Raw genomic sequence first — 27693 nt, 5'->3', positions numbered from 1 at the left:
GACTGTATCAGTGAACCTGCAGTGTATGTTGGTGACTGTTTCACACGTTCCCACACATTAGAAAAATGTAAGATTTTTAGGGTCACAAATAAGTTCCTCAATGTTCACAATTCTGTTATAAACCAGATATCATTACAATAAAATAGTTGGTTCCAGTGCTATATTATTTAATATGAAGTGATTCATTTTTCACTATTTAATTTAAAAAGTGTGGTGGAGTTGCTGGTCTGTGATCCGTGAGATGTTTCCGGGTGCAAAGTGTTAAAAGCATATGATCTAGATACAACTTTTATCCTTTTTTCCTCTAGCAACAATTGTTTAGATATGATCTATTTAAATAATTTTCAGATCGAAAGTCTTGACTTTTTGTTGGATTATGTAATTAATTTGGTAGTTAGTAACCACATTTGTTTTAGAAAAGGGAATAGAAAATGAAGAAGATATTTAGTTATTTCTAAATATAATCAGTATACTCTGGGTTGCAATGTAAACTATAAATCTTAGTTTGATATTTTTGAAAACTGTTGATGTGGTTGACTTAAAATGTTTTTTAGCAAGCTTCAAAACCAAAAATACCTCCAAAATCTGAAAAAGAAAATGATCCTTTACGAACACCTGAGGCTTTGCCTGAAGAAAAGAAGATTGAATATAGATTATTAAAGGAAGAGATTGCAAAGTAAGTTTGATTTAATGTAATTAGCTAAAAGTACGTGCTGTTTTCAAAACTTCCCTTAGACTATATAAAGTTTATTGGCATTGGGGAATATGTGATAGTGGTTTTATCCAAGATGCAGAGTTAATGTCTATATACAGAAGGGGGAGCCAGATGATTTTGTATCTACTAGAATACAGTGGTGCACAGAGACATAACTGGCGTAAAAAATGATAAAAGCGCTCAAAGAAAACTACACTATCAACTTTGAATGCTAACCTGGACCCTGCATGTTAACCATCATTAGTCAATGTGACTAACACTTTTTCTTTATTTATGAAATAGAGTACATTTTAAAGAAAAACAGTTTTAGCTTATTCTTGGTTGTAATGAATCAATCTTTATTGATTGTTTTAGCCGTGAGAAACAGCGTGTGATTAAATCAGATCAACTGAAGACAAGTACATCTCCAGCAAATTCTGATGTGGAAATTGATGGGATTGGCAGAATAGCAATGGTCACTAAGCAGGTTACAGACGCAGAAGCAAAACTTAAAAAACATAGGTGAGTCTCATTATCATGTATCTAATTGTTCCTGTATTAGAGGGATATATTTTTGTGGTATAGGTCATTAATAAGCATATTATAGGATTACAGATTCTTAAACTCGATAGAACTGTAGAAGTATCCTTCATTGAATTATACATTTACATAATGGAATTAATGCTTAAAAAAATATGAAGCTTGCTGAAAACATTTATGAAACTCCTCTCAGGAATTTTCTTTAAAGTTTTGAAACTATCTTAGTTGGAAGCATGTTTTTATTGCTAAAGGTAGACTTGAGTATTGCAAATGGTCATTATCTACTCTGATCAGTGACACAAATTATGATGTTAGGAAGTGTTAATATAATATTAAGTTTTGACCATAAATTTCTTATATGTTTGGTGAAATTGCCGTGCTGTTTAAGGGATATTTGGAAATTTGAGAATATGTTTAAAACCTCACGAAATGAACATAATCAATGATAGAATTCATGTGAATTCATTAGCATATATTTGATAGAAATAATTATATCATGGGTATACATTTTTTTCTACCATAAGCACCCTGAAGCCATTCATTGATGAATAGCAAAATGATTTTAGTTATCCTTAACATTTCTGAACTTTGATCTCTTAGTCTTCTTTTAGATTTACAAATATAAGGGGGAGGGTCTTTGCAGAGGTACTAAGACTTCTTGTCCTGCTTTTAGTAACTGACTAACCAGTAGCAATTTATGCCTGGCACAGTGGTTTTTGCCCGTAAACTCAGCACTTTAGGAGGCCAAGTTGCCAGGATTGTTTGGGCCCAGGAGTTCAACAAAGCGAGACCTCATCTCTACAAAAAAATAAGAAAATTAGCTAGACCTGGTGGCATGCACCTGTAGTTCCAGCTACTTGTAAGGCTGAGGTGGGAGGATTGCCAGTGCCCAAAAGATTAAGGCTGCAGTGAGCCATGATCATGCCACTGCACTCCAGTCTGTGTAACAGAGTGAGACCTTGACTCAAAATTTAAACAATTTAATGATTTTTACAACAAGCTTGAAAAATTTATCCATTCATAGTTAATTGGTGAAAAGAGTGGAAATTTGCATCATCATTTCTAACATAATAGCCACCTTCATAATCTTCCTATGTTTTTAAACCATGAAAAGAAATGTAACTAGGGGTGTTTTTATAAGGCAGCAGATGTTCAAGGAGATAATAACTATGTAAGACTTTATGACAAATACATAAATGTGCATTTATGAGTAAGACATTAGATATTAAATATTCTGAACAAAATAAAGTGCATTTTAAAATAATGTTTATAACATCTTCAGGCCGGGTGCAGTGGCTCACGCCTGTAATCTCAGCACTTTGGGAGGCCAAGGTGAGCATATTGCCTGAGCCCACGGGTTCAAGACTAGCCTGGGCAACTTGGCGAGACCTCATCTCTACAGTAAATCCAAAAAACATTAGCTGGGAGTGGTGGCGTGTGCCTGTAGCTTCAGCTACTTAGAAGGCTGAGGCAGAAGGATCGCCTGAGCCCAGCAGGTCGAGGCTGCAGTGGCCGTGAGTATGCCACTGCACTCCAACCTGGGCGACAGAGTGGGACTCCAGCTAAAAAAAAAAAAAAAAAATCTTCAATTTTGAATATTTATCTTGTGCTAACTGTTATAGTTTACTGCATCTAAGATGTGCCATTATTTTATGTAGTAGTAAGAAAGATAATTGCTGTTAAACTATGACATGCAATTATGTTAAGACACATTTCAATAGTAGAGATCTGAAAGCTGTGCTTCATAGATTAAATATGAATGAAATTTCCAAAATTATTAATGAGAAATTATATTGTGTATGTTTTAAAGAATAAATTCATCTAGGTTTTATTTTTAACTTTTTTAACAAATGAGAAGTTATTAAAAATAAGCTCTTTATGTCTTTCCATTCCCCATCCTCTCTAGCACATGTTGTCCATTTGATTCATTCTAGATGTAATTGTGACTGATGAAATCTGGTATCTTTCTGGAAAATGCATCGCTTTTTTTTTAAGCATAATGTTTAGTAGATTAAAATACACACCCATACATTTGTCTTTTTGTCCTGTTTTTACTTCTGAATTTTAAACTGCTATATGTTTATATTTTATTGTTACTGTTTTTTGTTCTCACTCATGAAGCATGTATGCTTATTTTAAAATTAGATTTCCTTCTCCCCTTCCTTGCCTTACTTTGGATAAAATGAATTAGAGATTTATAATTAAAAATGCCTAATTATGTTTATTAGATGTTTATTTGTGTATATATTAGAAACATTATAAATGAAACTAAACATAGCAACTTTCTTAGTCCTCATCGTTTAGGATCCATGTAGGGTCAGATTCAGCCACAACTGAATATTTACTATAAGCTTTTCTTTTCCTTTTTCTTTTTGAGTTGGAATCTCATTCTGTTGCCCAGGCTGGAGTGCAGTGGCATTTTCCCAGTCACCCCAGCTTCGAACTGCTGGGCTCCAGTGATCTTTCCGCCTCAGCCTTCCAAGTAGCCTTAACTACAGACATGAACTACCATACCTGGCTAAATTTTGAATTATTGTAGAGACTAGGTCTCGCCAAGTTGCCAGGGCTGGTCTTGAACCCGCGGGCTCAAGTAATCCACTCACCTAGGCCTCCCAAAATGCTGGGATTACAGGCTGAGCCACCGAGCCTGGCATAAGGTTTTCAACTAATTCACATTAACTTAGGCTTAAGTGATTTTAAAAAATCAGATCCATAGTTACTACTATAAAATGTAACAGTGTCAACTTAAATACCTTTGTGATTAATAGAGAAGTATTTATCCTTTATATTCTCATCTGCATATTATATTTTTTAAAACATGCTAATACTTTGACAACTTTTTTATTCTGGTGTCAGTCTGCTAGTTTAGAAAAATATTAATAAGAATTTCATTTCCTTTTAGGATTCTCTTGATGAAAGATGAATCTGTTTTAAAGAATCTAGTGCAGCAAGAAGCTCGGAAGAAAGAATCTGTTAGAAATGCTGAAACAAAAATTACAAAACTCACAGAACAGCTTCAAGCAACTGAAAAAATCCTCAGTGTCAACAGAGTATTTTTGAAGAAGCTTCAGGAACAAGTAATATTCTTTAAAATATTAGAATATTGTAGTCTCCTGTCTACTACATGTTTTATTGTCCATATTTTGTACAAGACAAAAAAACCCCCATAAACTAAAGCCATCAAAATGTGTGTAACATATAGTTCCTCACTGAGACATAATATTGGGATTTTTTTTTTCCAGTTGAATACTTAAGAAGAAATTTTATCTCCTGGAGTTTTCATTTACATTTTCAGAATTATTCTATATTTTCAGATTCACAAAGTTCAACAACGTGTTACAATTAAGAAAGCTTTGACTCTGAAATATGGAGAAGAGCTTGCTCGGGCAAAGGCAGTTGCCAGTAAAGAAATAGGAAAACGTAAACTGGAACAAGATCGTCTTGGAGTAAGTTGTTTGTAGAAATATTTTATTTTTGGAAAGCAGAAGTTTTTTTCATATTTTTGAGAGTAAAAGATGTATGAAATAACTAGTTCCTACAAATCCGAAGACAATAAGATTAAAGCTTTGCTTTTAAATGGCATCTACATTTTTGGATGCTTACTTTTAAATTTATTTTGTCTTGATTTTGTGTGTTTTTTTTTTGTAGGTTGTAGATTAACTAGCAAAATTGTTGGAGACGTATGTTAAACTCTTTTGTTCTCCATATTAATTTAGTTTTGTAACGTTGGTAGTATATTGTAGGGATAGCACAATTATATTGCCAAAAATTCTTTGTAAAATCACAGCTATATAAAATATTTATGTAATTTTTTTCCTCCAGCCAAACAAAGTGATGAGACTAGACAATTCTCCAGTATCAAGTCCAAGAAAACATTCAGCAGAACTAATTGCTATGGAAAAAAGACGATTACAAAAGCTAGAATATGAATATGCCCTGAAAATTAAAAAATTAAAAGAAGCTCGGGCCCTTAAAGCAAAGGAACAACAAAATATCATTCCAGTTATGGAGGAGGAACCGGAATTTTCTTTACCTCAACCTTCACTTCACGATTTGACACAAGATAAATTAACCCTTGACACCGAAGAGAATGATGTTGATGATGAAGTTTTGTCTGGTTCAAACAGAGAACGAAGAAGATCCTTCTTAGAATCCAATTCTTTTACTAAACCTAACCTTAAGCACACTGATACCCCTAACAAAGAATGTATAAGCAAACTTAAAAATACTGTAGAGAAACCAGAACTTTTTCTAGGGTTAAAAATTGGTGAATTGCAAAAATTATATTTGAAAGCTGATGGATTAAAACAACTAATTTTAAAAACCACCACAGGCATTACAGAAAAGGTTTTGCATGGCCAGGTAACAACATTTCATATTCTTTATAAGATCTACAATTCACCCCAGCCTTGTTTGCCTAATAGAACTATTGTTTTCTTTTGCAGGAGATATCTGTGGATGTAGATTTTGTCACAGCACAGGGTAAAATAATGGAAGTGAAGCCATGTCCTTTTACGCCCTACCATAGTCCTCTTCTAGTCTTTAAGTCCTACAGGTATAAAACAAAGATTCAGTAAACTTGAATTTCAGGATTATTCCTTGGTTCTTAATAATATCACCTTGAGCATTTGATGATAATAAAAAAAACACTTGAGTCATGGTCACTGAAAACTAAACTTGCCTTTTAGAGAAAATAAAAATTAAGTGTCCTGTCTGGGCATGATGGCTCACACCTGTAATCCCAGCACTTTTGGAGGCTGAGGTAGGAGGATTGCTTGAGCCCAGGAGTTTGATAGCAGTCTAGGCAACATAGTGAGACCTCATCTCTACAAAAAAATAAAAAATTTGCTGGGCAGGGTGGCATGTGCTTGTAGTCCCAGCTACTAGCGAGGCTGAGGCAGAAGCATCGCCTGAGCCCAGGAAATCCAGGCTGCAATGAACTGTGATCTTTCCACTACATTCCAGCCTGGGCAACAGAGTGAGACTCTGACTCAAAAAAAAGGAAGTGTCCTGTTGTTGGACTCAAGTCATGTCAGGAAGTGAGTTTTAGCTTATTCATAGATTTGTCAATTCTTACCAAATTCCTGTTTCTGACTACTGTTAGAGGTATGGAAAATTTTGGATTTCTGTTTGTCACTTATTTTAAGGAAATTAACTGGAATCTTTTGAGACTTTGAAATTTTACTACTAGTTAGTCTAAGAAGAACATTAGCCAGCCTTTAGACTTCTGGAAATTGTTGAGTGAGTATGATTTTGTCATAGACTTGTAAAGCACTTTACGGGTAGTATAGACTTTTTTTTCCTATTTTTTTGTGGTGGCTAGTTATGTGTATATTACATGTATTACATGTTTTCATAGCAAAGCTAGTTGCTACATAGGACTTTTTGTTTTCTATTTCATATCTTTTATGTTCTTGGTATAAAAGTAGCTTGTCCCTGTCACTTGATATTCAGCCTATTTTCTAGTGTTCATTTTGGTATTAATTTAATTAGATAAATAGTAAACTTAAAGTATAGACATTTTAATTGACAAAAAATTGATAATTTTTTTAGTTTTTCAAAAAAAGTTTATGGAGCATAAAGTACCTTTCCATTCTCTTCTCTTTAGATTTAGTCCATACTATCGAACCAAGGAAAAACTTCCCCTAAGCTCAGTATCATACAGCAATATGATTGAACCGGATCAGTGTTTCTGCCGTTTTGATCTAACAGGAACGTGTAATGATGATGATTGTCAGTGGTGAGTAGTTTTTATTTGTGAACATTTTATAATTTGAAAGAAGGTCTGGGTTGCTTAGCTTTGATTTGTACATGATTATCTTTTCTGTATTGTCATTTTATTTTAGGCAGCATATACAAGACTACACGCTTAGCCGAAAACAATTATTCCAGGACATTCTGTCATATAATCTGTCTTTGATTGGTTGCTCAGAGACAAGCACTGATGAAGAAATTGCTGCTGCAGCAGGTTTTTAAACACTTCTTGTTCTTCCCCACATGAAAACTTGAATTTAGGCTATTAAAAATTTTTGTGTTTAGTTGTTGACATTTAAAAATTGCTATTATTCAGTACATTCACCTGTGACACTTTGATCTAGATCTGTTGTGTTCCATACAGTAGCTACAAACCACATGTTGCTTTATAAATTTATACTAATTAAAAGAAAACTTAAAGTTGTTTGTTAGAAATTACTAATTTTAATGTAAATCCCTATTTTTAATTACTGTTTTCAAACATAGAGATAGGCTGGAAATTATGATGGCTGTAGTTTCATTGAAATAGGACTTCATACGCTTTGATGTTGTGGAAAGCATAGATTTCTATCAGACATTATAAGCAAATATCGTTAAGCTTTTCCCTAGATTGGTGCCAAATTAAATTGCAAATTTTTTTGTAAGTAAGGGAATTAATAATTATTAAATTTTGTGTTATCACAACCCAGAATGATTGTAAAGTCACTGAATCTATTTCATCACTTCCAATTGGGAACCTTAACTTTTACCTAATTGTTTGGTTCATTTCAGGAAATTTATTTTCCAGCACAAATTGGGTGTATGATGTGGTAATATTTGCCATAGTAGTTAAGAGGGCTTGCCTTCTCAAAGGCCATAGGTGTTTTTGACTAGTACTATATGCTTTCCTTTAATTCTTAAGTGATTCATAGCATCATATTCTTCAACTCTCCTGATCTCTGTTAGTGATGTTTTTTATGAGATAGCATTACTCTTATTTCAGAAAAATATGTTGAGAAACTTTTTGGAGTAAACAAAGATCGAATGTCAATGGACCAGATGGCTGTTCTACTTGTTAGCAATATCAATGAAAGTAAAGGTCATAGTAAGTATATATATCATAATAAGAATATATATAATGTGTGTATCTATATATATGTATGTGTATAAGAAGACTTTTTGGTTTCTTGTATGACAACATACTTTTTAGTGTCATATTTTAAATATAGAATATATATCTTGTCTTAGAAGGAGTAAATATTAAACTGATAAGAACAGATACTACACTTGATCTTAGCCAAAAGACCGAGAAGCAGCGAGACCTCATCTCTACAATAAATCAAAAAATTAGCCGGGCGTGGTAGTGCGTGCCTGTAATTCCGGCTACTTGGAAGGCTGAGGCGGAAGGATCGCGGGAGCCCAGCAGGTCGAGGCTGCGGTGGCTGGGAGCGCTACTGCACTCCAGTCTGGGCGACAGAGTGAGACTCCAACTCAAAAAAAAAAAAAAGAATGAGTAACTAGTTCTTTTAAAATATTGTTTGAATAGCCTTCAGAATGATATTTTAAAAATTAGTTAATCAATTAACAATCTTCTTCTGTCTAATGTAGCACCTCCATTTACTACCTATAAAGATAAAAGAAAGTGGAAACCAAAGTTTTGGAGAAAACCTATTTCTGATAATAGCTTCAGTAGTGATGAGGAACAGTCTACAGGACCAATTAAGTATGGTGAGAAGTTATATAATTTAAGATCCCAAATTATTAAATTTTGATGTTCCATCTTTGTCTAACACATTGCATATCCTAACACATTGCATATCCTTTGGTGTATCTGCTGGCCTAGTTTTAATTTTTTTTTTAAATTTCCTTAAAACTGATATATTAAGTAATATAGTTACTCATTGTGCAGGACATTAGTAGTCACAGCTTTCCCCACTAAATGCAAGGGACACTGCTTAGTAAATATGACTTCTTTGAATGTTTTGAAAAATGGAGTGAGAGTAGCAGTACTACTCTTGTTTGGGAACTACTTCTTGGTCTGTGTCCCCTTAAGGACAGGTGCTCTGTTTTATGTCATCTTTGAGTTTATGTTTTCTGACATGCAGTAGGCTCACAAAATGAACAAAATGACCAAACAAAACAATGTGTGAATGGGTGCTTTTATTGTTAGGCACATCTTGCATTCTAAGTTTGCATAACTTGTTTATTATTTGTGGATTAGCAAGTATCCAAGAGACGCATACTCTCATGTGCTTATTTACATTAAAGTAACACTTTTTTTTCTAGTTTAAACATAGTGGAATAAATGTCTTCATAAATAGAAACTTCTAATGTCTTAATTATAACTTGTAATTTAATGGTTGTGAACTATCAGATGATGTCATTTACCCTTAAAACGGCAGAGTTCTAATTACTTCTGTTGTCCTGGTGTCATTTTTATTGTTTGTTTGTTTTAGAAAGCAGGATTTATTGAGAGGACAGAAAAGCTTCCACACTGGGAAGGGACCCGAAGGGGTTGTCCTGTTGTCATTTTTAATAGCATTGTTTTACACTCTTAAGAAGTTTACTGGTTTGGATGATAACTTAAATGTTGGCTCTGCCTTAAAGCTATGAGCTACTGCTGCATGTCATTAGAATTTTTAGGTTTTTTTTAAAATTATTTTAAAGATAAGACCAGTTGTTTTTTCTTGAGTTTGTGGATTAAATAAAGTATGAAGCTAATGATACTTTTTTTATAGCCTTCCAGCCAGAGAACCAAATAAATGTTCCAGCTTTGGATACGGTCGTCACTCCAGATGATGTCAGATACTTTACAAATGAGACCGATGACATTGCTAATTTAGAAGCAAGTGTGCTTGAAAATCCTTCTCATGTACAACTCTGGCTCAAGCTTGCATACAAGTACTTGAATCAAAATGAAGGGTAGGTCAGCTTCAAACCTTTGTGTAAGCTGTTGCACATTTATATTTTTATATTTGAGGGTTATTTCACCTGTGGTGATTGGGTTTCTTTCCTAGTATCAATGGAGTCTTTGTTTTTTGACAAAGCCAAAAGCAGTTTATTGTTTAAAAGCTATTAGAAAAGTTTAAGATTAGATCTTGAGTTCGTGTGCATGGTTCAGCATGTGGGTGATAAATTATACTAAATGTTTTTTACTCCAAGAGTCTCTTATTTCAAAGTAGGACTAGTTAAAACAGTAAAATCTGACTGGTAAACAGAGTAATACTTGGATTTGTTAAAAAAATCAAGTAGTCATTGTTTCTTAATAAAATTAGGATAAAATAACAGTGGAACAGGTTAAAACTTTGTGTTAATTTGCAATGGGGATTTCAGGCTTATCTTAGAACCTATAATTTTGATGGATTTTCTTCCTTTTCTTGTTTGGTATTAAATTATGTGTATTCAAGTAAGGTAAATGGTAATATCTTACATCCAATAGCTCTTGTTACAAATTACATCTTCTAAATTCTGCTTTTTGATGTAGAGAAAAACGAATGTTATAAAAATTCTGTAATTATAATTTTAAAGTTATAATAATTTAGGGTTTTTAAGAAGGCTTCTCTAATATCTGATTACCTTAAGACTTAGTATAAAAACTTTTAAATAAGGCAGCACTGTAGAATGCTAATAAACCACACGTCTGAATGTGGTGCTTATTTAACTTTCCTTGTGTGTCATTTCCATGTTAATGGGATAAGTTACAGTGTTTTCTTTTCTGACTCATTTACTGAGTGAAAGCCAAAAGAACTGTACATTATTTTATGAATAGGATCATGAGAGAGAATTATCTTCTCCAAGAGATAGCAAAGCCCTTGACCGTTGAAAAGAACTATTATATGGAAAGCTTTGATATTTTGTGCTGGCAGTAACTGGCCTTGAGAGAGAATTGTTTAACTTTTCCCATTCCTGAACAGTGTAAATCATAAAAGGTATTGCTGAATATGGACATAAAGTACATTTGAAGTTGATAATCTTAGTGATTTTATAACACTGCTTTTATCTGTGGTAAATGCTTACTGAACATTCACTTAAAAAGAAATTGTAGGGTCTATGGGAAATCAGGACCTTTTCTGTGATTTAAAATCCAAATCTAATATCTCTTGTCATAAATGGTCCTAGCTTCTTGGTAGGTCTTAATACAAAATGAAATGAAAAAAATTGACTTATTGGATTAGGCCTATTTAAATTTTAAAGCATTAAAAAAATAACACTTTCTGCCTTTATTTTTAAACACTTAGGCTGTGTTCACAATCCTTGGATTCTGCTTTAAATGTTCTGGCTCGAGCACTGGAAAACAACAAAGACAATCCAGAAATTTGGTGCCATTATCTCAGATTGTTCTCAAAAAGAGGAACCAAGGACGAAGTGCAGGAAATGTGTGAAACAGCTGTTGAATATGCTCCAGATTATCAAAGCTTTTGGACAGTGAGTAGAAAAGATAACGTAGTCGTGTGTGTGTGTGTGTGTGTGTGTGTGTGTGTGTGTGTGTGTGTGTATGAGTGAGAGAATAACTCTTTGGAGCATCTTAAATATTGATAGGTAGCGTAATGGAGCATATGCTTTATCTGAATATAGATATAATAATCTTGCTTTCAGTTTCTAGTTACCTCAAAGCTACTTATTATGGGTCAGAATTAGTTTAGACTAAATAAGAAGAAAATATTTAATAAGGTGATTTGTTATTGTTAGCTTTATTGATAAGGAAAACAAAATTATTAAAAATTTTGCACTTTGCTATTTTTATTCAGTTTTCGTTTGGGCAAAATTTAAGTATAGTTTTTGCAAAGCACCCGAAAAAACTTCTCTTAAATTGCTTATATAAAATTATCATGAATGCCAGGAAACATTGTCTTCATTGCTTATGGAGATAATCCCAAACTGTGATTCACATCACACTAAGATCAAACCTTGCCAAGATTCAAAGATTTGGTTTTAAAAAAAAAGTTCTTATTTCTGTGAGAGCAAGGATGTTTTCTACCCTTAAAGTTATAATTGATCCACTTGTAAAGTAAGCATTAATACCTATCATTAGATGAACTCAGGAACCATTAGATTGAGGTAAATTTTCAGATGACTCTGTTGCTATCAGATATATCATTTACTTACTAACTAAAACTTAGAACCAGATAGATTTGAATATAATATCCCTTAATGAATGAACTTTCTTTGTTACTCTCTAAACCCAGATACAGAATAGATTTGGGCAGTAAAGGATGCTTGATTTTTGACCTAGAGCCTTATACTAAAGTTAGTGCTGTTAATCACCATAGATTTTATAAAGTGGAGTATTCAAAAGATGTAATATTTTTCCTTGAAGTTATTTGGTTTTTAATGTGTTTTGCCATACATTTCTAATATAAATACTATTTTCAATATTTTTACAGTTACACACTGAAGCAGTACAAATTGTATATGATCATAAACATGAACTTTTGGATATCTATTATGATCTTGCTGCATTTTACCTTTAGAATTAGGAACAAAAGAGGGATGCAGTTGCTTCAATGATGTCTCTGAGAGTACATTTGTATTGTTTTGGTTTTCATCTGATTCCACTTTCCAACATGTGATAGAAGGGGATGTTTAGATTATAATGTTAGAAGATGGATTTATGCATTTTTATAATTATCCATTTTTGTAGTAATTGAAGACTTGATATAAGACAGTTTCTTAGTGAAATATGAAAAATTTGTAGTTTTAATTTATTCCTCTAAAGCAAGACTAATCATGTGAAACCTCTTTGGGCAGTTTTTACACCTAGAGAGCACCTTTGAAGAAAAGGATTACGTATGTGAGAGAATGATGGAGTTTTTGATGGGAGCAGCCAAGCAAGAAACATCAGATATTCTGTCCTTTCAACTCTTAGAGGCTCTTTTATTTAGAGTTCAGCTGCACATATTTACTGGAAGATGCCAGAGTGCACTTGGAATTTTACAGGTAAACTTTTGTTATAGCATTTAATTGCATTTTGTAGAAAAATGTTAAAAGGTCTGAGATCTTACAAAGCATTATTTAATTAGGAGAACATAGGCTCTAGATTTGAATACTTATTTTGCTGTTTACTAGTAAGTTGTGTGACATTGGGTAAGTTTATAACTTTGTTTCCACATTTGCTTTGTGGCAATATGATCTTTAGGGTGTAAGTGAATAATACAGCAACAATAATAAGGTGCAAATGAAAATATGTTAAGTACCCACCAGATAAACTTCAAGATTAAAACCATAAGGGCAAACAAATCAAGCTATAATGAAAATCATCCATATGGGTGTAGTTAAAAAAATGATTTTTTGTTTGTTTCTTTAACGAGATAGGGTCTAACCGTGCCGCCCAGACTGGAATTCAGTGGCATAGTCATAGCTTACTACAGCCTTGAACTTCTAAGCTCAAGTGATTCTCCTGATCAGTCTCCCAAGTAGCTAAGACTGCAGGCACAGACCAGCTAATTTTTTTTTGTAAAGACAGCTTCTCCCTGTGTTGCCCGGGCTGATCTCAAACTCCTGACCTCAAGTGATCCTTCCACCTTGGCCTCCCAAAGTGCTAGGATTACAGGTATGAGACACTGCACCCAGGCCGTTTTGTCTTTATCATACTAGATTGTAAGCATTAAGACAGTCTGTTTATTCATTATGTCATAAACTTTAGCACAGTAAAAATTATGTTGGCTGGGCATGATGGCTAATGCCTATAATCCTATCACTTTGAGAGGCCAAGACGGTAGGATTGTTTGAGCCCAGGAGTTCAAGAACAGCCTAGGCAATATAGGGAGACCTCGTCTCTACAAAAAATATTAAAAAGTTAGCCAGGCATGGTGGTGCATGCTTGTAGTCCCAGCTACTCTGAAGGCTGAGGCAGAAGGACCTGAGTCCAGGAAGTTGAGGCTGTGGCAAGCCATGATTGTGCCATGGCACTCTAGTATGGGTGACAGAATGAGATCCCGAATCAAAAAAAAAAAATTATGTTGCTCTAGTGTTGACATCTATAAATAATTTTTTATTAAAGCAATTTGGTGACTATCAAAATTTTTGCTTAAGGTATTTAAAGATCCACTTCAAAAAAAGTAACTTTTATTCTTCTTTACCTTTATATTTGAGTCTTATTGTGTGTGAATAGGAGTCATTTAAAAAAAAAAACACTTAAATATCATTTTTTCATTTTACCTAGAATGCATTGAAATCAGCTAATGATGGAATAGTAGCTGAATACCTTAAAACAAGTGATCGGTGTTTGGCATGGTTGGCCTACATACATCTTATTGAATTCAACATTCTTCCGTCAAAATTTTATGATCCATCTAATTCCAGTCCCTCAAGAATTGTTAGCACAGAATCATTTGTAATGCCATGGCAAGAAGTTCAAGATGTAAAGACTAATCCTGACATGCTGTTAGCAGTTTTTGAAGGTAGGTATAAATGTTTGTAAATTATAACATCAGTGTTTAGAGCGTTAGCTACCCATTATTATGATTCTTCATTATTAAGTAGAACAAGTTTTTATCTATGAGGTGGGACCCAAAAACACCAAAATTGTATTTTGGAAGGTGGCGCCTTATAATACAAGTTTCCCCTGCTGGTTAAGTAAGTGTTCTAGGAACCCATTGACATCAGTGTACCAACCAGTGTTGTGAGAGGCTGTGTTTGACTTCAGTGAAATTTTTTTGGAGATTCTTTCAATATGTTTTCCCATTTTATCATGGATGATTTACATGAACAGTGTGCAACAGTGAAATTTTGACCAAAAAAACCACATGATGATCCCTGTGCTCCATCCTCCCTATTCACTGGATCACACCCCAAGCAACTTTTTTTTTGTTTTCCTGGATGAAAAAGTCCTCAAAGGAAACCATTTTGTCTGTGTGGAAGAGGTGAAACAAAAAACAGCAGAAACTCTAAAAGGCATCAGAATTGACACATTCAGAAATTGTTTTTAGCAGTGGAAAAAGCAGCTTGATTTGATGATGAATTGCATCAAATAGAGTACTTTGAAGGTGACTGAAGTTTAAACATATAAGAATAAATATACAATTTCTTATAAATAAATTCCAGTTGTTTTTAGGTCCCTCCTTGTATTGTAGGTTGTATTTTCACAATTATGTAGATGCTTAAAAGATTAATAATTGAGTCAGATAAGATGAATGTTGGCATCTATGAAAACTTAAGAACTGTACTACATTACATAATTTATTTTCCTGATTATGGCAGAGGATATCAGTTAAATAAGTAGATAATATAGATTATATAGGTTTGATGAGTTTATTGAACCAGAGAACTAGATACTTCCTTTTTTAGCAATCAATTAAGGTAGAAATTTAAAGGGATATGGCATGTCTTTTCATCTAATTAATATTTTCTTCATCAGTCAGTGAAGTTGATTGCTACAATATGCTAAATGATGTGTCTGCTGTGGAACACATACAAAACATAAAGTCTGTTCCTTCCTACAAAGAAGTATGTGGCTTAGTCAGAGGATAAAATGTATAGGTTTGACATAATTATTTAACATACAAGGTCACATAACTGTATTTGTATTTGTTCTAAATTATATGATTACAAAAGAGATTAGAATCTGTGATTTATAGAATTACTTAGTATAGGATATGAGCACAAACAGAAGAGATTATAATAGGTTGACTTGACAAGGAAGTCTTAAGAAGAATTGGGACTTGAAACTGGGCATAGTGGTATGTGCTTGTAGTCCCAGCTATTCTGGAGGCTGAGGTGGGAGGATCATTTGAGCCCAGGAGTTTGAGGCTGCAATGAACTGTGATCATGCCACTGCACTCCACCCTGGGTGACAGAGTGAGACCTTGACTCAAAAACAAAGCAAAAATATATATATCTGTGAACTTGGAGCTGGACCATGTTTCACATAATGGTCTCTTCAAACACGGGACATATGACATAATGATGTGACATAATGGGTCTCTTCAAAGACGGGAGTACCCTTGTCCTATTTATCTCTTAGTCTCCAAGGTCCTCTAAGGATGTCTGGCAATGTATTAAGTGCCTAGTAAATGGTGTTGAATAACCCAGTGAAGAAAAGAAAGGACATTCTTGGTAGGGGAGCTTAAGTAAACAAAAAAGCAACACATAGATAGGAATTTTATGCAATGGATTTGAAGTGGAATTGGAAGAAAGGATAGTCTATCAAAGAGAATTCTCTACTGGACAGCAATAGGGATTAAGCTCGATAAGTGAATTGATACTAGACTTTCAGGAACTTTTGAAAGTGGTGGAGTTGATGGTAGTAAAAACTCTTTAAGAAAGAGATATTCTGAGAAAACCAACCAGAGGCCAGTGGCTAAAACTGAGGTACAAGAAAAATAGCATGGGAAAGAGTATTTGTTAGAAACATTTTAAATTATTGCATAGAGATATAGGGGACAGATTAAATGTCAGGGAAGTGAATGGGAATAATCAAAGATAATTTCAGTGTTTTGATACTGGGAAAAAGAAAGTGTTGTGTCATTAATAGAAAACTGGTAAGTTGGGAAGACTGGTTTTGGTGGTAGGAATAGTATTTGATTGTAATTGATCATGCAAGTGGAAATTATTGTTGGCAGAGGAAATAAGAAAGTGGACCTTAAGTGGATTTAAGAGTTGCTAACAAGTTACTGTGTTACAAAGGGATTTATAGTTTTTAATGTGTTTTTGAAGTAAATTATTTAGTAGTCGAAGCTATGAGATATTTTCTCTGGGGAACTGAGGTTTAAGAGTGTAGCAGTAAGGGGTAAAAGAGAGAGTAGAGTTAATGAATGAGACTAAGAGGAAATATAAACAATCTCTTGGAAGCAGAGATAAGACATTAGAAAGAAGGAGAAGAACATTGTCAAATGCTAATAAAATAAAATGAGGGTAGAGGTGAGCTTTTAGGTTTGGTTAGAAACGAATCCCTGTAAGTGAATATAAGAGCTATTTTAAAACAATGACATTCACTCTTCTGCCAATCTGTGAAGTCCTACTACCATTCTGCAAGAAGGAAACAGTGACAGTACAACACTATCATTCTGTAAAAAGTAGCAAGATCAAATAATTCTTTACTAGGGGAAAGTGTATTTTGAAAGGTGTAAGGAAAGGATCTAGTTTAGAGGGAGTCATTTAAATACCTTTTGAGCAGGAGAGCAAGACCTTCTGTGCAGTGGTCAGGGAAAGATGCAAAGGTAATTTATTCTGCGAGGTTGTTTTTTTTTTTTTTTTTTTGAGATGACTTTTAAGGAATTTGGGATAATTGTAGAGCCACTTGTTTAATGAAAACACTGATAGATGCCAGAGCTTATATAGGATGGTTTTATTCTTACCAGGAAAGTTGAGAATAAGGGATTAAATTTGAGGGTTTTGGAGATTGTTTAAATTATTTTCTTTGGGTAAAAGCCAGTAGTTCAGTAAAGATGAATAAGATGATGGGCAAGCAAAGTGATAGGTCATCTTTTTCTATTGGTCTTTTAGTGTTGAAGTAACACAAATAATTCATCTTATGTTTGATTCATGTTGCCATGATGTTTTTGGATAGATGCGGTAAAAGCTTGCTCAGATGAGAGACTTACTGTTGAGGAAAGAATAGAGGCCTGCCTTCCACTGTACACAAACATGATTGCTTTGAACCAACTCTTTGAGAGGTAAAACTTAATTGCCAAGCATCTAACCTTTTGTTAAAAATTGGTCTATTCGTGTGTTTAAGCCATTTTTTTTCTTGCTAAGATATGAGGCTGCGGTGGAGCTTTGTAAATGTTTATTGGAATCATGTCCCATGAACTGCCAGTTGTTGGAAACCCTGGTCGCTTTATATTTGAGAATGAATCAGCATGACGAAGCCAGAGCAGTATGGCTTACTGTGTTTGAAAAAAATCCTCAGAATGCAGAGGTTTTTTATCATATGTGCAAATACTTCATCTTGCAGGTAAAAAAATGACTCATAATTCTTAAATATGGTGCACTTGTGTTTCACATTTTTTATCAGCTTCTCTAAGAAGCATTTCCTTGTCCTTTTGTCTTTTGTAAGCTATGTTACCTTTCTTTCTGTCTGCCATAGTTCTCCCACTGTACTAACTACAGAGCTTTGTGATTTTGTGTGTAGCTGCTTACCATAACTTCTTGAGGGCAAGCAACATGACTCATATCCTCCTCACCCTCTGCCGAACACCTACCACAGTGCCAAACATGACAGACACCTTTCTTTCTTTCTTTCTTTTTTTTTTTTTTGAGGCAGGATTTCACTCTGTTGCTCTGGCTGGAATGCAGTGGCATGATCGTGGTTTTCCAGAGCCTCTACTTCCTGGGCTCTGGTTATCCGTCTGCCTCAGCCTCCCAAGTAGCTGGGACCACAGGTGCACATGACTAAGTTTTTGATATTTTTTGTAGAGACAAAGTCTCCCTACCGTTGCCCAGGCTGGTCTCGAACTCCTGGGCTCAAGCAGTCCTCCCACTTTGGCCTCCCAAAGAGCTGGGATGACAGGTGTGAGACATCACACCTGACCTATCATAGACACTTAATATATAATTGGTAGATAAAATTTGAGTCTGTGGTAGTATTAGATGTTAAACTCTTTAATGGTTAGAGCTTAGAATATAGAAGTTATTTGAATGTGTCCCAGACTTACCCTTCCACCTCTTACCTGCCCAAGAAATTGAATCTGTCAGTCAGATATTAAAGGCTTTTTTCTCCCTTGAAATGTTTTAATTAAATATTGTAAGCCTGATGTATAACCCCCTTTTTCTCCTTAAAATAGAATCGAGGCGATAATCTCCTTCCATTATTGCGGAAATTTATTGCATCCTTCTTTAAACCTGGATTTGAGAAGTATAATAACTTGGATCTGTTTCGGTAAGTTGTAGAACTTTTGATTTATAGAGGAATGAGAGCTAGTACAGTACATTGGAAAGATTACAGTTTTTTGTGTGTGTTGATTACATTTTAGACTATTTCTTTTTTAGGATACTTGAACACTCACAGAACTGTGATGAGAACAGTAGAATAGGTAGAATAATAAAAATGGAGGCAAGACATAAAATTTTTACATTCTTTGGATTAAAGGCACTATACAAAGTAAAGTCTTATATTAATACTGTAGGAATTAATACTTTTACTTTATTGTTATTCTTGTAAATTTCAGCTCTTAATACTATAGCAACTAATTACTCCGAGACAATCTCAGTGATTTTTTAAAAATGCATTTTCATTTATTTGATTGGTGATCTAAAGTGGATGTAAATAATATGCTTTTAAAAAAAAATTCTAAAGAAAAATGCTTTAGCCACTGAGATGTTGTGGAGTAAGAAGTTTTAGATTCTTTTCTCAACCATAGGTTCCTCAGTTCATATAGAGCTCCATATTTACTGTCTTGATTTGCTTTGCTGAGAGTTCTTGTTTTGGCATCAATAAGAGGCCACAGCTAATTATGAGGAAAGGTTATGAAGAATGAGAAGTCTTTTTCCTTCCTCCTCTTCATCTCTCTGTAGAGGTCAGCAAATCTTTTTTTTCTTGAGAGCTAGAAAGTGAATATTTTAGGTTTGCAGGTCATTTGGCCTAATCACTGTTACTCAACCATGTTGTTGTAGTGAGCAAGCAGCCATAGACAATATGTAAAAGCCTGGGCGTGGCTATGTTCCAATAAAACTTTATTTACAAAAATAGATGCAATTTGCAGAACCTAAGTAAAACAATATCAAAAGGAAAATATTGTATCATGATATACTCTATTATTTTATGTTAGAACTGAGAGAAGGAAGACTTAAGCTGAATGTCTTACAAAAAATTTTCTTATGGAAAATAATGACGAGCGAATATAAAATCTTGGTTTTATGTTAGCAAGTCTAATGTTTGCAATATGTGTTTTTCTTAGGCACTTCCTTTCTACACCTCCCCTCCCCCTGCAGTGTTATATAAAAACAGTGTTTTGTAAAATAACCCAAATGTTGTTCACTACTCTAGAATTTTTTGTGAACGTGGCAGATTTGTTTGAGACTTTAGGCCACTATTTCTTCCCATACTTAGTCTTTATATCTGTCCTCTTATGGTAACCATTTTATTGACATAATGATTTTAGTGCCCTTCCTGAAATTCTTTCTGCTCTGCTACATTCAGATTAATATTTTGTAAATCATTACAAATGAAATAATTTTAAATGCAAATTAATAGAAAAGAATTGAACTATTTTGTAAGGAATTTAGAGATTACTCAGCTGCTCCATATAAATTTCCCCTTTGTTTAAATTAGTTTGCTTTAACTTCTCTAACTCCAGCAAAGGATTAATTCCAGGCTGAATCAAACTCTTTACAGACTTGCTTGGTCTGATCTTCCCTTGGGCATGGAAGTAATTGGGTTAGCTTAAGAGAGAATGCTGCCAGTTCTTGCTTTGGTAACTAATCAGAGATCTTCCTGTCATCTTTATGTCTGCTTAATTAAGCAAACTAAATAACAATGTCAATAAAAAAATATTCTCATTGTCTACTAAGTCATCTTGCCTTGTTAAATTCTTTTGTGGAAATAGTCATAATTCATAATTCACTGAGAATTAGGAATAAAAGGTATCTCGTGTATAGTGTATTTAGATAATACTGAAACCTTTGTTTTTACAAAGATTGTGCATTTCTGTTAATTTGGAAAGTCTTTTCTGGGTCAGGTATTAGAAGAAAGGCATGGGATGAGATACTTTGTGACATTGTTATACTATTGTATGTTATAGATTTTTAAAATTTATAAATGTAGTCAAAGTTTATTAATAGGAGAAATCAGTGCTCTTAATTGGTTCAAAATAACTTACACAACTTCATGAGTGGAAATTGTAAAGCAAAATACTTAGCCTATAATATTTACCTGGAGTTGAATTCTACCAGTTCTTTTTCTGTGTAATGTTTAGTATAAAGATGACAGGCAGAACTAAATGGGGTAGTTTTCATGTGTTTCAAATCAATTTGAAGATTAAGTAGATAGCCAGAAAAATTAATTTGAGGATTTAATTCACTTTACTGAAGTTAAATTAGCCTGGCGATTATGATCTTACATAGATTAGATTTGAAGTCATCATTTCTGACTCCCTCAGTTTTCAGTTGAGGGAACAAGTTCTTTGAAGTGAAGTGATTAACTCATGATAGTGTAGCTAGTTTTGACAAAGTCAGGATGATAACCTTTTAAATGTCCCATTTCTTCCCTTTCTGGTGTTTGCCCCCATGCAGCCTGTCTAATCCATTAAAACTTATTTGTTTGCAGTCATTTTAAAATTCAAGGTAAATAGTTATACTAGATTGCCATTTTGGGGATCAATATATTTCCTTTAAAAAAGATTGTTCTTAAAGATGCTTCTAAGTATTGTATACACGGATTCAAATACATAGGGAGGAAAACTGAATTAGTCAAATAGATTTCTTAACTGATTGATTTCTTAGAGCCTTTAATATCTTAATATGTACTGTGGCTTTTCGAGAGGGGGCTATATTGCAGTATTTTCCAACCTTATTTGATCATAGACCTCTCTTTGACAAATGCCTACAGGCCAGTGTATTAAAGAATACACTTTGATGTTATGTCTAAAATTAAGCTTAAATGGGGGGGATGTATGTGCGTGACTGTATGTGAAAGAGAGATTGCTTTCAGATATCAGGTTTTATAAAGTTTTGTTTGTTTACAAAAACCTACAGATTTTGTGGGACAATTTCAAATATTTAGTAATCTCTCTTTTTTAAAATTAGGTTTATTGGAGGATTATAATGATTTGTTTAATTTTAGAGGTAGAGTAAAAAATTTATTTTAGGAGAGAAGTTACTTATGTAGGTATAAAACAATGAAATTCTGAGTAAATGTGTGATTCTAGAGATGTGACCAAAGGGATATGATATACACATGAAAACAAAGTTTCATTACTTTCTAAAAATAGTTCAGGGAAATTTAAGGTGCACCTAAGGATTTTATATGTATATAATTTGTAATTAATGTGTGAGTAGACAATTTCAGACAATATTTGGATTTTTTTTTCCAGGTATCTGTTAAGTATCCCAGGACCACTTGACATTCCATCCCGATTATGTAAAGGGAATTTTGATGATGACGTGTTTAACCACCAAGTTCCTTATTTGTGGCTGATTTACTGGTGAGGCATTATCCACTGTGGAAATATGTTGCATACTGGGCCTGCATTTGCTACTTATTACTGAATTACACTGTGCTAAAATTAACCTGATGTAAAAGTCATGGAAGCAAAATTGAAGAGATGCTAAGGTTTAGTACATTCTAGAGAAGAAAGTTCAAAAGAAGGATATCATTATCATATTACCTTTGGTGTTTAAAATATATTTTGTCATTTCTTTGCCTAATAAAATTGAATAGTAGATACAAGTTTTCCTTCATTTTTTAAACAGCCTTTGTCATCCTCTTCAATCAAGTATTAAAGAGACAGTGGAGGCATATGAGGCAGCACTAGGGGTGGCCATGAGGTCTGATGTAGTACAGAAGCTTTGGATGGAGTAAGTTTAGATTCTCTTAATAAGAATGGATTTGGGGATAAAGGGATACGTGGGGAAAGGGGCGGTTGGTTAGAGAATTACTGGCTTATTGGCAGTAGTAGGAAACTGCCAGGGGGGTTGGGGAGGAGAGGCAGGATTGATTGACAGTAGTGGGAATCTGCAGGGGTGGGGTGAGGGGCACATCTCATCAGCAAGGTTACCTGCATAATGAACATCTGTATACCTAAACCTGAATTGCACTCCACATCTTTAAAATAAATAGATGATTAATAATAATAGTAACAATAATGGCTTAATCAATTTAAGTTTTTTAAATCAATTTAAGTAAAAAAAATTATTATTCTAAATTACAATATTTTTCTTTTGGCAGTTATCTTGTCTTTGCCAATAATAGAGCTGCTGGATCCAGAAACAAAGTTCAAGAATTCAAATTTTTTACTGATTTAGTGAATAGATGTTTGGTAACAGTCCCTGCCCGATACCCCATTCCTTTTAGCAGTGCTGATTACTGGTCCAACTATGAATTTCATAATAGGGTAAGAACTTAAAACTTTTTTTCTTTAGTTGTTTGTAGAAAGCAAAGGGGCTTTAAAAATGAAAGCAAAACTCCTATTTTATATCAAGAGAGCTTTTCCTAGGACCACTTTTCTAGAATTCATTATTATTATTATTATTTTTTACCAAATTTCTTATTTATCTCTTTAAAATCTAGCAGCAGAGCCCTTTAAGGCTCAATTAAGGTTAAATGCATATTGATTATGTTATATTTAAGAAAATTTAACATTTGAAGCAAAATTGAAGAATGTTAAGGTTTAGTGCTTATTGACAAAAAAAGAGATTCTGTTGTGATATCATCTGTAATGTTTGCTTGAGTAATTGATAATTTTACTGAATGAAAAATTTTGTAACTTCAAAGTAAGTAAAAATGGACTGCCAGGGCCAGTGGTTCATGCCTATAATCCCAGCACTTTAGGAGGCCAGGGTGAAAGTACTGCCTGAGCCCACAGGTTCAAGACCAACCTGGGCAACTTGGCGAGACCTCATCTCTACAATAAATCAAAAAATTTACTGGCCGTGGTGGTGCATGCCTGTAGTTCCAGCTTCTTAGAAGGTTGAGGCGGAAGGATCACCTGAGCCCAGCAGGTCGAGGCTGCAGTGGCTGGGAGCATGCACTGCTCTCTAGCCTGGGCGATAAAGTGAGACTCCAACTCAATAAAAAAAATGGACTTACATTGTGGCTGTTCTTTTTGCTAATATTTTGTCATAACCGTACATGGGGCATGAGAAAGCTGAAATCAGGTGCTGTTTAGAATTTTAAGAGTAAATCTGATTAATGATATATTTGTATAGTTATTTTTCTTTAAAAAATATATTTTCAGAAACCCCTTTTATTTAGCGCATTGTAGGCTAAAAAGCTTCTACTAAAACTCGAAATATGTAGAATAAAACATATCTGTGTTCATTTTTTTGTTGGGGTGGTTTTGTTGCTTATCAGGATAATCAATTGTTATGCTTTATACTTCTGTGCCATTCTTTATCCCAGGATCACAAACCACTTTATGGACATTAAGTCATTTACACACAAGCATTCCATGAGCAAGATGTGGCAGGTATTATTAACCCTATGACTTGCCAAGCTACACAGCAAGTAAAGGTAGACTCAGGAATGAAAACCTGGACTCCTGGTTTCTTGTCAGTATTCTGTCCATGGCTCTCATCACTAGATCATATTTCCTAATTCATATTTGGAAAGTCACTAATATAATTAGAAATAGGAACTGTAACTCACATCATACGTAATTATTTATACACTCATGTCTTAAGGACTATTTTGGTTTTCTCATTAAAACACATAGGTAATTGGATTTTATATTTTGGTTGCATTCATATCCCCCCTTTAACCTGTTTTACAGGTTATTTTCTTTTATTTGAGCTGTGTTCCAAAGACCCAGCATTCCAAAACCTTGGAACGGTTTTGCTCAGTTATGCCAACTAATTCTGGACTTGCACTGAGGTAAGAAAAAGTGAAATTCTTTTGGTCCTCAGTTCAGTGGTATAGGCTCTTCATATAAAACTTTTCCTGAAAACTTGCTAGAACAGTTTGATCTTTTATTATATCCTCATGGATATGTATTACTTAATTTCAGTGTTGTTAGGCAGTATTTAGCTATTAATACAAAAGCCTATGTGAAACATTTGCTTGCTTCAGAATACAATAATTCAAGTAGAGTTCATCTGTGTTTCCTAAGTACTTACCATCTGTCCTTAGCATTGTAAGCAGGAGATTATGTTTTCTATGGCAGGGGGAATATTACTTAAGAGGTTTTCATATTTTCACATAGATCAGTTGCTCTCAAATATTGTCATACCTTAGAATCTCCTGGGATGCTTATTTAAAATGCAGATTCTTAAGCTTGAGCCCTCAAACCATATTTTGAAGCACTGATTTAGGGATTTCATACATTCAGTCAGGAGGAGATTTCTGAACATTTTTTTTACATTTCTTTGCTGTGATAGAACAAATCAATTTTCACCCCTAAGAAGTGTACGTTTTAATCCACACTAATGCTTTGACTTCACTTGCACAGTCATTCCCACTGAATCAGTTGTATTTTGTGATTGTTAGTTTGTTTTATGGCTTATAGGATGCCTAAAATATTTATCAAATATTCCCTTTGCTTTAAAGGATTTACATTCCACTTAACATATAGTGGAACAAATGATATAAGAGTTTAGAACTCAGGTTATGACTAACATAACCATAGTATTTTATAATTAAATGTCTTAATAAGCTTGCCAATTTGCAGAAGCTAATTACAGAAATTTGAATTATTAAACATTACCTTTGATAATAAAACATGTGAAATACAAAGTATGGTCATATTCTGACATAATGTTCTAGGCATTTATAGAATATAGGTAGTTTTAATTGTTGGTTTTGTTGGTAAATTCCCACATTCATGTTTTGATACTCATTTGCTCGTCATCATCCCTGTCTTTTTTTCCAGGAGAATAGAGAATTTAATAATGTTATTATACTTACACTTTAACTCAAGAAACATTCAAGATTGTGCATACTTTAAGAAAAAAAATACCAGGAAATTGCATTAACATATCAAGTCATTATTTTAAAGAAATTTAGGGTGGGGAATGAGGAGTATTATTTGGAGAGAATGCTTTCATGTTCTATAGGAATCATGGCCTTATTTTAGTTTGCTGAGAATGAGCATAGCTTTTGACTGCACTTCTTGGTAGTTTGCACATTCTCTCCTCGGGTAATTTTCCTAAGAGGCATTCTACAAATATTTCTTGAATTGCCTTGAGCGAATTTAGCTCACCAAATTTTCTACTTCATCAGACATTTTGCTCATAGAGCACATTTGGTGTTCCCTATACTTGCAATGCTTTGTTCATTTTCCTGAATGGTACTTTACAGGCTACTTCAACATGAATGGGAAGAAAGCAATGTTCAGATTCTGAAACTTCAAGCCAAGATGTTTACATATAATATCCCAACATGCCTGGCCACCTGGAAAATGTAATGTAACAATCATGTACATGTTTTTAATAGCTAGTGCATTTATTTATAAGGTTTGTTCCAGACAGGTAAATCTGAAATGGCATCTGTTTTTTTGTTCCTGGACAGATTGGTACTCTAATTTAGATTTGTTTTTAGCACTTGCTGAGGCTAATGCCAAGAGTGAGTGAGTGCTCCTTAACATTGCCTCTAAAAGCAAAAAGGGTAGACTAAATTTTCCTTGAAGGAGACCATCTAGATAACAAAACTATTGTCAGGCAAATCTGTTATAGATATTTTAAGATATCTCTTTTGAAATGTAGTGTTTTCCCCTGTTATAGTCTGATTTCTTCTTTCTTTTAAAGGTGTTAGTGCCAGGTTTTTTGACTAGTAATTATGAGGCTTTTTTTTTTTTTTTAATTGAACGATATTTATGTTCAAAACACTGGTCTGCTTTATTCTTGTAAAGTTGATAAAAATTGTTGAATTTTTCTTTTCACTATAGGTTATCCTCCTTGGAAGTTTAGCCTGTTACTTTCAGGAAGTTTTGTACTCAGATTCCCACAGTCAGTATTCTGCCAATGGTGGTGTTTTTTTGTTCAAAGATATATAAATTTTTCTTTTCCCTTTTCTATATTCCTTTTTTTTTCTTAGAGCCATTGCTGCTGAGATTGTTCTAAAGGGACAAAGAGAGGTAAGCCATGAATGAAACTCAGATGGGCCACATTTTTAAAGTTACTCTGCCCCTTTTGTTGATTTCTCAGTTTAAAAGGATTAAAGCATAGAGGTTAACATTTCAAGAGCTCTGAATGTTTGGAAACTCCAAACCCAACATAACCATTTTGTCTCGAATGTTATTGTATTGTGAAGTACCAGTCTTTAAACAGATAGCATTATGAAGGTGTTTCTTCATCCTGTTTTCTGATAGAGTTGTGTGTATATCTATCTTATAGGTCCACCGTTTATATCAGAGAGCCTTACAGAAGTTACCTCTTTGTGCATCACTGTGGAAAGATGTAATGCTTTTTATCTTTTATTTTATCTTGATGTTTTCCTACAAATTTTCTGCATGTGCCATATCCATTGATGTGGTAATGCTCAGACTCTAGGTGAGTCTTACTTTTATACTTCCCTGTCTTTTACAGCAACTCTTGTTTGAAGCATCAGAAGGAGGTAAAACTGATAACCTGAGAAAACTAGTTTCCAAGTGCCAAGAGATTGGAGTCAGCCTAAATGAGCTCTTAAATTTAAACAGTAACAAAACAGAAAGCAAGAATCACTGAACACTGGGTGCAGTCAGTTCTAAGTTCTTATAATAATTGCCAAAATTATTTGAATGATTCTTCAAGATTAGGCTGATCCCTGGCTAAAGTCTGTATAAGGCAGACAAGCATTATTGATTATATCAAGTTCCCTACAATATCCTATCTTCAAAACCGGAAGCAATGAACATGATCCTCTTCAGTTGGATAAATGAACTTCCTGTTTGGCCTGCTTCTAGGCCCTGCCAGATTCTCATAACATCATGTACGTAAGTATAGCTCCTCAAAGTGACTGACATTTATTTTAATTTTGCTTTTTTGTTGTTGTTGTTTTTTACTTTCCCCTCTTCCTTTATTTTGTGTTGTTCCTGATTCACTTGACACTCTCTGATGCCTGAGAGATTCTTGTTTGGGATTTAATTTCCAGGGCTGTGTTTACAGTAAAAAAGCAGGCAGTCCCTTTTAGTTCTTCCTTTTTAAATCTTTTGAGATTC

General features: G+C 33.9%; 1 protein-coding gene across 1 annotated transcript in view; it reads left to right on the top strand.

Moving 5' to 3' along the window:
• Nucleotides 1–27693, top strand: part of ZFC3H1 (zinc finger C3H1-type containing) — a 51430-nt gene extending 23737 nt beyond the window's left edge. Inside the window, exons 11-35 of the mRNA XM_008055233.2 lie at nt 555–676; nt 1070–1216; nt 4137–4311; nt 4549–4680; nt 5057–5596; nt 5680–5789; nt 6843–6974; nt 7081–7202; nt 7971–8072; nt 8576–8695; nt 9706–9889; nt 11206–11392; nt 12716–12904; nt 14130–14367; nt 17475–17580; nt 17663–17861; nt 18691–18785; nt 21937–22047; nt 22316–22420; nt 22791–22956; nt 24334–24434; nt 25857–25958; nt 26592–26631; nt 26891–26953; nt 27083–27693. Coding sequence (XP_008053424.1) covers nt 555–676; nt 1070–1216; nt 4137–4311; nt 4549–4680; nt 5057–5596; nt 5680–5789; nt 6843–6974; nt 7081–7202; nt 7971–8072; nt 8576–8695; nt 9706–9889; nt 11206–11392; nt 12716–12904; nt 14130–14367; nt 17475–17580; nt 17663–17861; nt 18691–18785; nt 21937–22047; nt 22316–22420; nt 22791–22956; nt 24334–24434; nt 25857–25958; nt 26592–26631; nt 26891–26953; nt 27083–27220 — 3726 coding nt within the window. The 3' untranslated portion in view covers nt 27221–27693. The remainder of the gene's footprint in view (nt 1–554; nt 677–1069; nt 1217–4136; nt 4312–4548; nt 4681–5056; nt 5597–5679; nt 5790–6842; nt 6975–7080; nt 7203–7970; nt 8073–8575; nt 8696–9705; nt 9890–11205; nt 11393–12715; nt 12905–14129; nt 14368–17474; nt 17581–17662; nt 17862–18690; nt 18786–21936; nt 22048–22315; nt 22421–22790; nt 22957–24333; nt 24435–25856; nt 25959–26591; nt 26632–26890; nt 26954–27082) is intronic.

This window comes from Carlito syrichta, unplaced genomic scaffold (genome assembly GCF_000164805.1).
Source record: "Carlito syrichta isolate Samal-C Ts95f unplaced genomic scaffold, Tarsius_syrichta-2.0.1 Scaffold301786, whole genome shotgun sequence".
NCBI classification, from domain to species: domain Eukaryota; kingdom Metazoa; phylum Chordata; class Mammalia; order Primates; family Tarsiidae; genus Carlito; species Carlito syrichta.
Note: the sequence above shows the minus strand (reverse complement) of the source record. Positions and strands in the feature narration are given on the sequence as shown.